Raw genomic sequence first — 13,987 nt, forward strand, 5'->3', positions numbered from 1 at the left:
CGTTTAAGATCGCAAAATATTGTGCTGTCAGTGCCTGGTTGTGGAAGAATAGAGTTGCTGCATAACATTCCTTTGGATTCCGACATTAGTAATGCGGTATAACATTGAGCGTTTGGTCGCTTCATTTCAACGCGGATTCCTTTGTGTACAAGGCATAAGTCAATGCAGGATTTGCGGAGAGACTAAAATTAAAAGGCAGTAATGTGCTTTCAATATTGGATCCGATAGGAATGGCGCAGCAATCTTATGCGAGTACAACATTTTGTACTATGCGTCATTATTGCTTTGTTAGAGATCGCTTAATGTGCCCCGAGGCCTATTCGCACGCGAAAAGTATTACCTGAGGACCTCTAGTCATTTGTAATAATCACAGAGGTTGTCTGTGATTTTAAGCCCGTGCGAATGTCTGAAATCGCCATCTCTGTGATTTGGCGGGCTCGTATACCATTTTCAGGTTTATCCACCGTTTGCGAATAATGGAGGCTGTTTTTAAGTGTTTTGATATCATTTAGGGTGCTGGTTCATATCCATAACTGCCAACACTGTTGTTTTTGCCGGGAGTCTGCCGTTTTTTTATTAATCATGGAAACTCTTAAAACATTTGAGATCTCAGCTGTGATCTTCTGTCCGGTTCACGTTCACGGATCTCAAATGATGACAGATACGGTCATATATCATTAAACACCACACAAATATGGGCTATACAAACTATAGGCAAAGCCTTGCCATCACATCCGGGAAATAAGTCAGAAAATTTTTGTATAATCACAGGCTTCACTTATGCGCCACGTGAAACACTGATGTGGGGAGGTCATTTCTAAATCACATGAGGTCCCCAGATAATACTTATCCTGTGCAAAATAGGGCTGTGTAACCTGACGTTACATGTCTAACCAAGTTCACAGAAGGCTCCAACTAAGTTTAATACGCAAACTGCTATTCAATCATAACAGTGGGGTTCAACGCGTCACGCCCAGTAAAACCGAGCGTATATCGAGCCGGTCTCAAAACCCAGGTGGAAAATTTACTACTACTTATTGATTTTCATGTTTTTAAATGTAGAAACCATGCAAACGTCAAAAGTATACCTCATACAACAGTGTAAAACAATAAAAAAGGCCAGTTCATTACACCTTTTAGTTAAGGCCGTGGCACACTTTCTCTTTCACTGTGGTATTTAGGGTCATAATGGAGAACGTTTTCTTCAGTTTTGTCCTTCATTTGTGTGAATGTTTTTGGAATAAATGGTCTACATAAAACATTTATGCCAAAAAAGTATTCTGAAAGTAAAGAAGGAGACATCTTTTGTGCCTTCAGTGGCAATATAAATGAATTTGAGTGATTCATTGGTAGTCTGCTTGATAATAGCTAAATGGCATAATTCTCTCACTTTAGCTTCGAAAAAGCCTTACGGCAAACATTATATCTGTGAGCAATGAGAAGCATATGCAGTTTTATGCAGTTATTCAAACAGATATTCAGCATGATTTCACGGCTTATAATTTCGTTCAGTATCAGGGTTATTTAAAGCCACACAGACACATTTCAGCTGGCGTACACACACACACACACACACAGCTCTCACCTGGGGCACCCTGTTGCCTCACACAGTTATCTGACCCATTTTAAATCCCTTGGTGTAGTGCATATGAGATTGCTGCTATATGTCTACAGGGGTGATACATTTGTGATGTACAATATACATAGACACACACATTTTAGCTCATTATGATTATGTCTTCCGGGTGCATTCACACAGGTTTCATCAACTGTGGCTCTCGAACAGGTCTTCTATTACATTTATAATGCAGGGCCATTTTCATTTATGTACGTTAGCTGCAACCTAAAGGCCATAAACTGTGTCTCACAAAAAACTTTGCCTGTGATTGTTCATCGTTGTTTCTAATTTATACACCGCCAATATCATGTTTCTCTGTTTGTCTGTCTTTTACTTCTCATGAGAGAATGAAAAACAGGTTCACCCAAAAATAAACATTCTGTCACTATTTGCTCATCTTCGAGTTGCTCCAAATCGGTATAAATGAATTTGTACTGACGAACACAAAAAGATATTTGGAAGAATGCTTGGAACTAAACATTTACAGTTAACAAGAACAATAGTTGTTAAGTAAAAATCTAAATTAAGTAGTTTTAAATTAAAGACCTTTTCAAATGCATCCAAACCCGTATGCACGCACAAACATAATCTGTGTCTTTAATATTTACACAGGTCTGTCTCAGGAGAGCGGGGTGGTTATTGTCGCTCCGCCACTGAACTCTACAGTGGTCATGGGTCGGCCGGCTGTGATGGAGTGCATGGCTCTGGGTGAGCCCAAACCTTTCGTTTCGTGGAGCAGACAAGGTAAGGCACAAAGTGTATAGATAGAAATATCAGGCACACACATCCCCTACTTCCTAGTTCTCAGATATTCAGTTGTATCTGTTATCCCTGTTACCTGTAGCAATCAGAGTTGTTGCTCAGATCGGGTGGTTTCAAATCAAAACTTTATATGCACTCAAATCTTGCTTGTTTGTTGATTGGGTAGTACATTTTAAAGTACATTTAAACACTTTTGAGAAATCCATAAACAATCACTCAGAAAACATTTCTGATTTTCTGTAGCTGAAAATTTGAGTTCTTATATAGAACACTCAAAGCAAACCACACAAATTCTGCCTTTTCAGTGATCTTCAGTGTTTGCCTCATAGATAGTCTGCTGCAGCAGACGTCCCAATCGCCAACCCACCCCTACTACTCAATCATATTCATAACGGACCTTATTGGGTCCTCTTTCCTCTCAAATTGAGCAAAAGATTGTATAACTGAGAGAATTAATCTTATTAGGTTTCATAGAAAATGAACAAGACACTGTTAATTGTGTGAGGTGTCTTTTTCTTTGTTTGTGTGCTAATATGGCAGCTGCAGACGGTCAGTGTCTAGAAATCATTTATGCTCTCTATAGATCCCTTAGTGATGTACTACTGACCTCTGCTGGATGCTGATGTATATTGCACACCAGTACGCTCCATATTCTGCATCTGTGTGAAACATTTAGCTTGACGGTTTAACATATCATAAGAGTCTTAGAGCACCATGTAAGCTTTATCTTGATAAATATGTTATACTTCTACAAGTATCTTATCTGTGCTTAGCTTTTAATTGGATAGTTGCTTCAAGAAATTGTCCATGTCTGGATATTTGCTCAGTGTTAACTGAATTTTTTAAATAAATATTTTCCTCATATATTTTGCTCTCTTTTACACACCCACTTCTCTGGGAAGTATAGATGGGAAGCCTATAGATACAGATGTGGTTGTCCTGGCAACCAACCTAGTAATTCCTGACACCCGCAGTCACCATGCTGGAGTGTATGTGTGTCGTGCCAACAAACCCAAGACCAGAGATTTCGTTTCCGCTCCTGCTGAGCTTCGAGTACTAGGTAACTGCGTTTCCTTTTTATTATATTTGATCTTCCACATTCAGTCTGATATATTGTGGGGAATATGTCGGCTGTTATAAATTGAAACAAACATTTTTCAAACACACTTTTTCTACATTTTATTGGGTAGCAGAATTTGTCTGTTAATTCATTTGTAGGTTTTGAAATAATTGTCTATCTTTAGCATGCCACTAATTGTCTCGGGTAAAATCAATAACCTTTCAGGTGAAAAGAAATGGATGGTTGACCTACAGAGATTTATATAGGATTTATCAAATATATTTTATATTACCACAGAAGCCACTGTTGTGGGGGGTGTATTTGTACAATATTCCCCACCAGGTTAGATTAAGGCATCAGATTATGTGTATAATTGTACAAAATGGACAAAACACTAATCTTTTCAAGTATGAAATTAGACAAAATTACTACTAAACTACATTGTATCAGCAAATAGGTTTTATTATATAAAATAATCATAGCGAGCAGAAACTAAAGCATACATTAACAACAATTTGTTGATCTTTGCTTTTGGATATATTCTGTAGTCATTCCAACCATAGCAGGAAAAATATAAGAATGGTCAAAAGTGGCAAAGAACTTTTTGCTTTCCTATATTTTACAAACCCTCTTGTGTTCAATCGAACAAAGACATTTTCCTACTATGGTAGTCAATGGTCACCAAGAACTGTTTGGTTACAAGCATTCTTCCAAATATCTTTCTCTGTGCTCATCAGAACAGAGGAATTTATACAGATTTGAAACAACTTGAGGGTGAGTAAATGAACACACCATACTACAAATGTTGTTTTCTATAAAATAGGATACTTCAAATGGTTTTATGGGTATGCTTGATGTTACTGTAATAATGTACCATGATATTATTTGAAGTTCCTGACAACACCATTGATGTACTGTGGTACATGAGAGCTTGTGATGATAATATGATCACACAGGCAAACAACCAGCACTTGCTTTGGGTGAAGGGCTGAATTGTCTCTCATCTATTAAACTCTTATTTTGTTTTCTTATGTTTAAAAAAATATTCACACCATTTGTGTATTAGACAAGATTCGGGCGTGTTGTACTGATAGTGCTCTGGGATGTCTTGGGAATCATTTCCACCAAGTACCAATATGTTCTAGCCCTATATCTGCTTCTGCCAGGTGGTTGAAACATAAACAGACATTTTAACAATAAAAATCTTTAAATAAATAAAAAACAGAAGGATTGTGATGTTTTATGTTGAGGTTCAAGATCACAATAAAAGCCTGAGTGCTTTTATTACTCTCTTGAGGTGAGACACCAGTTTGCAGTATGCTTTGCAAAAACATGATACTATAATATAAAACTGTTGTTTACAAAATTGTATTCTTTTTTTTTGTTTTATACATTCACACAATAATTCAGAATTCTCACAGTCATTTTAGTGTCTCTGTTCCAGTCAATATGGCTGTATTTGCACGCCTGTAAACAATGGTGTAAGCAATATTCTCTCTCTCTCATTTCTTTCACCAGCTCCGCCAATCATCCTCCAGCCTCCAGAGGCAGTGTCTCTGTCCCGCGGAAATACTGCTCGCTTTGTGTGTAACAGTTCCGGTGATCCTCCCCCCACCCTGCGATGGTTGAAGAATGGAGAGGAGGTCCAGTCTAATGCCCGAGTTAAGACTCAGAACCCTGGAGTTCTGCTGATCAACCAGCTGCGGCTGGATGATGCAGGATACTACCAGTGTATTGCTGCCAACAGCCTGGGTACAGCCTGCGCCACTGCCAAGCTCTCCGTCATTGTGAGGGAGGGGTTGCCTAGCCCTCCACGCCACTTGGTGGCCACGCCCCACTCTAGCACATCCGCGCTGCTCACCTGGGAACCACCTGAACACAACAGCGACCAGATAATCGGCTTCTCTGTGCATTACCAACGCACGGCAGGTAAGAGCCGGTTGTATGTATATTTTGCAACGCAGTTTTGTAAAATAATTTCCCACACCAAGCTTTCCCCTCTTTTACTTTTTTAACAGTAGGCTAAGTCCCTGTTTGACCTGCAGTTTGTCTCATGAGTGCTGTTAGTTATGGATCTGTCCAAAGACAAAAATCCTGTTGTTAGTTAAAGTATTTCTGAGCTTTATGTTATTCCAAAAGATGCTCTTTTGTTTTTAAATGTATGTTTTTACCCAACGCAACTATACTAGGGCTATTGTCACACTTTTCCCTTCAGAAAATACTAGGTTTGTATTTGAATGTAAGTTTCTGTGTAAGCATGAACAATATATATGTCTTCTGTAAGGTAATAAAAAATTCAGTGTTATTGCTCAGGAAAAAGTTAATTCATTACACGCGGCAGGCTGACCTTTTGTGATGTCCCAATATCAGTATTCTGTCAGAAAAATAAATATAATATTTGTAACTTTATTAAAACAAAGTGTATAGAATGTCCCATGTGACAAATAGGCCTCCACGTACAGTATGTATTTGTTTGTTTGCCTTCAGGCTCAGATAACATGGAGTATCAGTTTGCGGTGAATAATGACACTACAGAGCTCCATTTAAAGGAGCTGCTCCCTCACACAGCCTACACTTTCTATGTCGTGGCCTATTCACCCATGGGGGCCAGCCGCCCATCACAGACCGTTACCATAGAGATGCTAGAGGATGGTAAGTATTGATTTGGTTAGTCAGGAATGAAGCGTACCGATTTAAACCAGATTTCAGGGATAGTTCACCCAAAAATTAAAAAAATCTATCTTAATTTACTCACCATCAATTTATTACCTGTATTAATGTCTTTGTTCTGCTGAACACCAAAGAAAATATTTGGAAGAATGTGGGGCAACATTAACTACCATAGCAGTTTTTTCCCCTGCAATGATAGTCAATAGAACCTCAGAACTTTTTCAAATATCCTTTTCTCCAGCAGAACAACAAACTTTATACAAGTTTGAACAACTGGGTGAGTAAAGGATGACAGATTATTTATTTGTGTACAACAAAAACACTACCCGTCAAAAGTTTTTGGATACTTACTGACTTATTCATATTGTTTTTGATTTTAGAAAAATAGTAAACTCATAAAAACTGTAGAATAACACAAAGGAAACCATGAGGATTAAGTTGAAAAAACATCAAATCAACATCAAAATATTGTCATAATGTATCACCATAATGTGTCATCTTCAATGTAGTCAGATTTTGCCTAAAATTTGCAGAAGTGTTCTCTTGCCATTTTCCAAGCAGCTTCTTGGGGTTTCACCCCAAAAATGCCCTTTTAACAATATTAAAGTAGTTCACATCTTTTCTGTGCTTTAACTGACTTGTTTTTTAATACTATGTATATGGGAGCAGCAAAGAAGTAAATGGTGGTGTATTTGTATAAATGTGTTAAATTAAAATAATTTAAACAATTTTTTGTGCTCCTTAACCAATTGCAAAAATATTTTTCGAAAAGTATCAAAAAAGCTCCTCTCCAGAATAAGATCATTGGTTGTGCTAGTAGTACTATGTTTAGCCACTTAGACAAATAGACTGTAATTCTATTTTTGTGTGTCTATACTGTGTCTTCAGTGCCCAGTGCTTCTCCCCAATTATCTCTGCTCAGCACGTCTCCTACTGATATCAGAGTGATGTGGCTGCCCCTCTCGTCTCAGCTCAGCCGCGGAGCCATCACGCACTATCGCATTGACTACAGGTCACCGGATCAGGGTGAGACAGCTCCACCTGCCGTGATGTTAACATCTATAAGGGATGTGTGTGTGTTAGAGAGATTGGGAGAACGTGTTAATCCTCCGCCTCAAATACAAGTGATGTGTAAAGGGGGCATTTGAATGCCTTTATCTGTTGGCACGAGCAGGGAGGCAGGTTTGTCTGGGGGATTTTGAGCTGAATGACAGAGACATGGCTGATTGCTTCTGCTCTATTAGAGCTCTGAATGTCTAATGAGCAACTGTATTAAAAGTGGAACAAAAGACAGATTCGGTCTGACGGGCTGTAACACAAAAAGAGAAAGAGAATCAAACTCGATTCAGATTCGCATTGTTCATATTTATCAGCCATCTGCAGATAGGATTTCCAATGGCTTGCGTGTTTTTTCTGACATGTGTGTGCGTGTCTCGCAGCGGATCACATGTACTATTTAGAAGTTGGTGGGAACGAAACACAGGTTACCCTGAGGGACCTTACACCAAATCAAACATACCAGCTGCGGATAGCAGCGGGGACACGAGCTGGGTTCAGTCAGCCTTCTGAGTGGGCTACACACCACACGCCAAACCTTACTCAGGGTAACTAAAAACATAAAATATGTATTATGTAAATAATAACATTGTCTACTAAAATAAAGAAAAATACAAAAATGCATATCCACATAAATTAGCATACAAAAGTTTGTAGGGTACTTTAGGGTTATACTCATAGATTCCCTCTGTTGTCTTTCCCAGTGCTCTTTGCTCCGACTGAGCTCAAAGTGAGAGCCAAAATGCATTCCCTCCACGTCACATGGCAGCCACCACCCAATCACACTCAGATCACCGGCTACAAGCTTTCCTGGCAGGAGGTGAACGGAGATAAACCGACCAATGAGGAGAGCCCTGTGATCAATGAGAGAATCCAGACGGGTCAACAGATTAAACTGAGGAAGAGAGTTAAACATTATGAGGTCACGGGCCTCTGTGAGTGATGAGCAATAACTTTTCAGATACACTTATGAGCACACACAACTGATTGCAACTAAAGTGCTTATGTAACGGACAGATTGCCAAATCAGCTTAAGTGATGCCAGATGCAGAGTCTGAATCTGTGTAGGGGTAATTAAGCTGATAGCCGAAGAGGGATTCTCTGTTGATGTCAGCAATTACGACAATTTGAGAAAAAAAGGAAATCAGTTGCTCAATGTATTGCCTTGTAGCCCAGTGCTTTACACATTTGGGTGTCAGCATCTACTTGTATTAGTATTTTTATTAAAATCTATTTAATTTAGATTAAATCAAATCAATAATCACTGTAACAGTGTGTAAAGTAATTCATGCATGGTGCATCAACATGTCACAATACACAGACTATTTACAAACCGTATAGAACACATCACTCACGTGACCTACTCCTCAGATTGAAATGACAGATGATGCGATGTTGTTTTTGTCGGATTGTTCCAGCTCCCGATCGGCTGTATGAGGTGAAGGTTTGGGCGTTTAATAAACAAACTGAAGGTTACCCTGCTATCTGGAAGGGCAAAACTGAGAAGTTCACAGAGCGAGGTGCGTGTTGGGACGGGTGAGGAGATGAGAGGGATATAAAATGAAACCCCTTTAATATCCCTTTCATCTCCTCACCTACAATGAAAATTCTGTCATCATTTAATCACCCTCTTGTCATTTCAAACCTGTATGACTTCCGCAGAACACAAAAGAAGATATTTTGAAGAAAGTTGGTAACTGAACAGCGCTCGCACCCATTCACTTCACCATTCACTTGTATGGACACAAAACTAATGGTAGTGCTTAGGTGCCACGTAACGCAATTTTTCAAAATATCTTCTTTGGTGTTCTGTGGAAGAAACTCATACGGGTTTGAAATTAAAAGAGGGTGAGTAAATGTTGAATTTTAATTTTTGAAAATGAAGTATGTATCAAGCGTATGTAAGCAATTCGTGCATGTGGTGTTCTTAGTGCGGACTCCCAACTCTATGCCGCCGTTGCCGCCCATCAGCGTCAGAGCTCGTGCGAACAGTTCCTCCTCCATCTGGCTTCGCTGGGAGAAGCCGCGCTTTAGCAACGTGCGCATCATCAACTACACTATACGCTGCAACCCAGCAGGAATACGCAATGCATCGCTGGTCTCATACTACACCAGGTGCCGTACATACACACAAACCATATGCTCATGTATACACAGATTATGTCAAAGGGAAGGCGACGTTCTGTTCATTCGCATGCTCACTTGTTAGTTTACTTTTCCCCTCTGTCACTTTCTTATGATGCTCTAAGTATATACTTGTGTGCTCCTTGGGAATTAATATCATGTTGTATGTGTGAGAGAACTGATGCTCTACAGGTTAGAGTTCATTCATTCTTGTCTTTATTCATTTACCAGTGTTAGAATTATGGGTTTAAGAAATTCACTTTAGTCACATCGAGGTCACACAGCATTGACTGACTTGTTTACCCATCGACTTCAGTCTTTTAATCTGAAGAAAGATAAATGTTTGAACTTTAACATACTTAAAATACTCCTAATAAACCATTTTCCTCACTGTGTTCAGTTCTTCTCCGGAGATTCTACTGGCATCACTGAAGCCTTTCACCATCTATGAAATGGCTGTGCAGTCTAATGGTGTTGATATAAGTGGGCCTTTCAGCAGCACCGTGGAGGAGTCCACACTTCCAGAAAGTGAGTACAACTGGTTTCAGTCCTGTGATGAAAATGAGGAAATCCACATACTGGAGTGTAGTGTCTGCTAATGTGTGACGGTGATCTTTGAATAAATCTAAAATAAATTGGAGCATAAACCCAAGGATGAGCATCTATTCCTCTATGTGGGAAATAATCAATGAATGTGTATTTGTGTCTATTCATTGTGGGAGTGTATGACAGTGAGGTCAGTGTGAGTCTTATGTTTGTGTTATTTCAACAGCTAGGGGGGTTAATAGCGAGAGGTGTAAGGAGATAATTGGCTTTAATTAAAAGCCCAGATGGAATTGCCCCTCGTGTTGGCCAAGAGTTTTCAGCTGTCAGTCAGTCTGGCCAAGTGATGGCAGGGAGGGGCATATTGTGTTGAGACAACATACTTTGTAGGATTTCTGTGAATTAAAATGATGGGATGGCTCTTCATGAAACATAATTCTTATATTTAATGCTCACATGCCCATTGATGAGATCTATCGACTGGATGTGACGATTCTGAAAACACTACCCTGACTATGAATAAATGCTTTTCACCCATATCATAGATACATCATTTTTTTCATTGCATATTTTTTGTACAAAACAAATATCACATGAATGTGATTCAACTGAGGTAAATAACATTTTAACCATATGCTTTCTATGTTACTTGTAACTTTGTAAACATATGTAAGTATTTGGTTGACAAACGTAGGTTGAGTAGCAAAAACAATTTATTATCACTTATCCCTAGGTCTTTGGTATTTGATTATGTGTAGCAGTATAAATGTGTTTTTATCTCAGAACCATCCTCTCCTCCTGTGGACATGCAGTTAAGTGCGCTGGACTCATCCTCTGTTCTGGTAAGCTGGCGCCCTCCACTTGAGCCAAATGGTATCATTTTGACTTACCGGATCCTCTACACTGGCAACATTAGCTATCCAGAGCAACTGTGGATACATACCACACTCAAGGGTAAATCTGCAAACACACACAAACAAAGAGCATGTGTTGTTACATTCTCATGAAGATAGCTTTTATCTATTATGAATCACATCTGGTCTCATCCTCCTCCTTCTTAGGCTCTGTCACCAGCGCAGAGGTCCAAGGCCTGAAGAGTGGCACGCGTTACTATTTTAAGATGGGGGCCTGCACTGAAATAGGAGTTGGACCATTTTCTACTGTGAAGGATGTCTATACTCCTCCAAATAAATATGGTGTGTATGAGTGTCATTTTGATTAATTATTCATTTTTTATAGTAATTTCCTCTCTATTTCTAATTTTGTATTGCATGTGTTGTGTTTTAGGGTTAGCAAACATTTATTAGATATTGTCCTGACGGAATATGATCAGAAATTTGTGATGACTGGTAATACTGACTGATATAATGCAGCAACAAAATGCTGTGAGAGAACAGTATAACAAATTTGTGAAATAACAGAAGAAAATAGATATCAACATGTTAGAATATATTAATATCATGTTGTATGTGTGAGAGACATGTTTAAACATGAAAGTGACCCGCATCAGCATCACTACCATCTACAGTAAATTGAATTACGTGTGTAATATTTTCTGTTGCTGTGCTTGTCATCTTTAAAATGAAAATAAACTTGATGTGAATCAATCTACATGAGGCGTCGCAGGTGTGTGTGTGTGCGTGTGTGTAAAGACTGCCATCTGCCTCTGCCCATCACTGACACTCAATTAATGGCACTCCCACTGGGAGTGTGAAGTGTTTCAGTCCAGCCTCACACACACAGAGTCTGTGGGGAGCTGGAATCAGATCTATATGCACCACCAAGAACACTTCATTATTATTGTATCATTCTTTTAGATCATAATTAATATTTTATTATTATAGTAAAGTGTAATTTATGCAGAATTACTGTAAGCATTAATTATTTATAATTACTTGATGACTTATTTCTACATATCTATCATTCTCTTTCCTGTCTTTCTCTCTCCTGTAGAGCTGGATATCCATTCTGTGACTGGTATCATCGTTGGGGTGTGTCTTGGTCTTCTCTGCATCCTGTGCTGCATGTGTGTCAGTTTCCGCAATGGAAAAACAAGGTAAAGTACAAGGCTGCTCATCTTCAGACTTTAGCTTTAAACAGCTTCTTTGGGAGCAGTGTAGCTATCATGCTCGCTCGCCATATAGACAATGCATTATTAAAGTACCCTAAAGACAAAGAACAATACAATTACAGCTCAGGCAGAAATCTATTTTCCCACATTCAATGCCTAATAGGCTAGAATGAATGAAGCCTTTGATGCCTTCTCCAATGTATTCAAATGATAAAAGTTTCAAGGACCTTTTGGATGTCGCTTTAATCTAGAATGAGACACGGGTGAATAACAACGTTCAGTTGCACAGTGAACGAGCGTGTGCACGTCTGTCTGTAGCAGTGGTGTATTGAGAGCTGAATGACAGAGTCATGGCTGAATGCTCTCATTGAAGCCGATTTAGGCTGGGGTTTTTCAACTTCTTCTGAGAGTTATGGTCAACTATAGCTATTGCTGGTAACAGAATGAATGAGGAAACATGTTTCTGTTATACACACATGACCTTAACATTTTAAGCCTTAACTTAAGGAGGGGAGATCCTGAGACTCATTGGACTCTTGATTGGGGAGTTTAAAGTGGCTGTGAATTAAAGAGACTGGGCTTATTACAGAAGATGATTGTTTCTTTTATATCATGTAAATCTATGTTTTAGAATTAAACTTAAAAAAAAGAAAATATTTTATCATGTTCATTCCTATTTTGTATTAAGATTTATATGTTTATAAATAATAAACTATAATAACTATTAATAAACAAAATAATGCACACTATTGTTCGAAAGTTTTGAAACATTGAAATGTTTCTCATGATCTTTAATCTGAAGGGATGCTTAAATGTTTAAACATACTTTTGTAGACAATGCTTTTAGTAGAAAACTACAGTTTTAAACTATTTTTTAATGACCAAATAGTCAAGAAAAGTTGGCCAATAATAGCCCAGATAGAAGGAAGCTCCTTCAATATTGTTTACCTTAAAGAGTACATTTTGACAAATTTTGGCAAAGAGTTGCTATTTTTAAAATGCTACAATATAACATAATTTTGAAAATGTGAAAACAATGAATAAGTGTTTCAAAACTTTTAAAAGGTAGTGTAAATTTAAAATATTATGTCGTCAGCATTCATGGATATGTATTGAATTCGTATTTTGGGAGAAACATAATTTGTCTTATTTTTAGCCATATTTTAGCTATGTTGCACAAAAGCCATTCATATGACCAAGTTCCGCTTGGGATGCTTTCCCGACTCCTGTTCCCCTCCTTTATGTATGATTGTCCCTTACTGGCCCCTTAAAGACAAAAACTATATAGGCCAAATATTGAAGTCACTTTAAAATGCAAATGTAGACAGATTAGTGCTCAGAATAAACAGAAAAGGCCCAAAAAGTGTGTACAGTAATCATCTTTTTATTTGTTACTGTTATTAGGGATGTGTCTGGGGTACTGGACTCTAGTTCTTTGAGTCCTCAGTACAGGAGAGGTACCCGACCGGTGCCTTCTACCACACCTGACTGCATCGACTGCCATGAGCTGGAAACACTCATGCCCCCTTGTATTAAAGACCACACCAGACCCCTCACAGAGCCCAGCGAGGAGCAGAGTCTTATGAGTAATGTGGGAGTGGCTGATGATTGCCCTCCAGAGTCCAAGGTGAGGCGTTAAATATAGAGATATAGTCAAATGTGCTTGTATCAAATGTATGTTATCGATTGCGTGACTGTTTTGTTTTTAGTAAATGAATGAAAATAAATAATAAAAATGAAAAATGGCCTAAATTTGTTTGTAATTTATTTAGGTTAAGCAGTTTTTTAGAATTCCCATTTTATATTCCAAAGCTGTGACTGGTGTGTTGGTTGTTGGTGTGAAGCTTCAAGGAACCTGCCATCAATGTTTCTTAAGAAGTTTTTGTCTTTATCCAACTCAGCCAGCCTGGAATGGATCAGTAAGTCGGAACTGGGCCAATCGGATCACAAGGTATAGAGATACTGTAACTGAGGATTCTTCTGCTCTCATCAATGGAGCTATAGAGGGACCTGCATCAGAGAATAGTAAGGTGAGTTAAACACATTCCTGTATGAGAGACTGAAGTATAGAGAACTTAACAGC

The 13,987-nt window shown here is 38.5% G+C and overlaps 1 protein-coding gene across 1 annotated transcript in view; it reads left to right on the forward strand.

The window, feature by feature from the left end:
• Nucleotides 1-13,987, forward strand: part of igdcc4 (immunoglobulin superfamily, DCC subclass, member 4) — a 63,897-nt gene that overhangs the window by 44,537 nt on the left and 5,373 nt on the right. Inside the window, exons 5-19 of the mRNA XM_056758258.1 lie at nt 2,231-2,362; nt 3,288-3,440; nt 4,959-5,369; nt 5,928-6,092; nt 6,999-7,136; nt 7,550-7,714; nt 7,871-8,101; nt 8,585-8,686; nt 9,098-9,281; nt 9,691-9,818; nt 10,617-10,787; nt 10,895-11,029; nt 11,787-11,889; nt 13,309-13,531; nt 13,806-13,934. Of these exons, the coding sequence (XP_056614236.1) occupies nt 2,231-2,362; nt 3,288-3,440; nt 4,959-5,369; nt 5,928-6,092; nt 6,999-7,136; nt 7,550-7,714; nt 7,871-8,101; nt 8,585-8,686; nt 9,098-9,281; nt 9,691-9,818; nt 10,617-10,787; nt 10,895-11,029; nt 11,787-11,889; nt 13,309-13,531; nt 13,806-13,934 (2,570 nt within the window). The remainder of the gene's footprint in view (nt 1-2,230; nt 2,363-3,287; nt 3,441-4,958; nt 5,370-5,927; nt 6,093-6,998; nt 7,137-7,549; nt 7,715-7,870; nt 8,102-8,584; nt 8,687-9,097; nt 9,282-9,690; nt 9,819-10,616; nt 10,788-10,894; nt 11,030-11,786; nt 11,890-13,308; nt 13,532-13,805; nt 13,935-13,987) is intronic.

The sequence above is a fragment of the Triplophysa dalaica genome, chromosome 1 (assembly GCF_015846415.1).
Source record: "Triplophysa dalaica isolate WHDGS20190420 chromosome 1, ASM1584641v1, whole genome shotgun sequence".
NCBI lineage: Eukaryota > Metazoa > Chordata > Actinopteri > Cypriniformes > Nemacheilidae > Triplophysa > Triplophysa dalaica.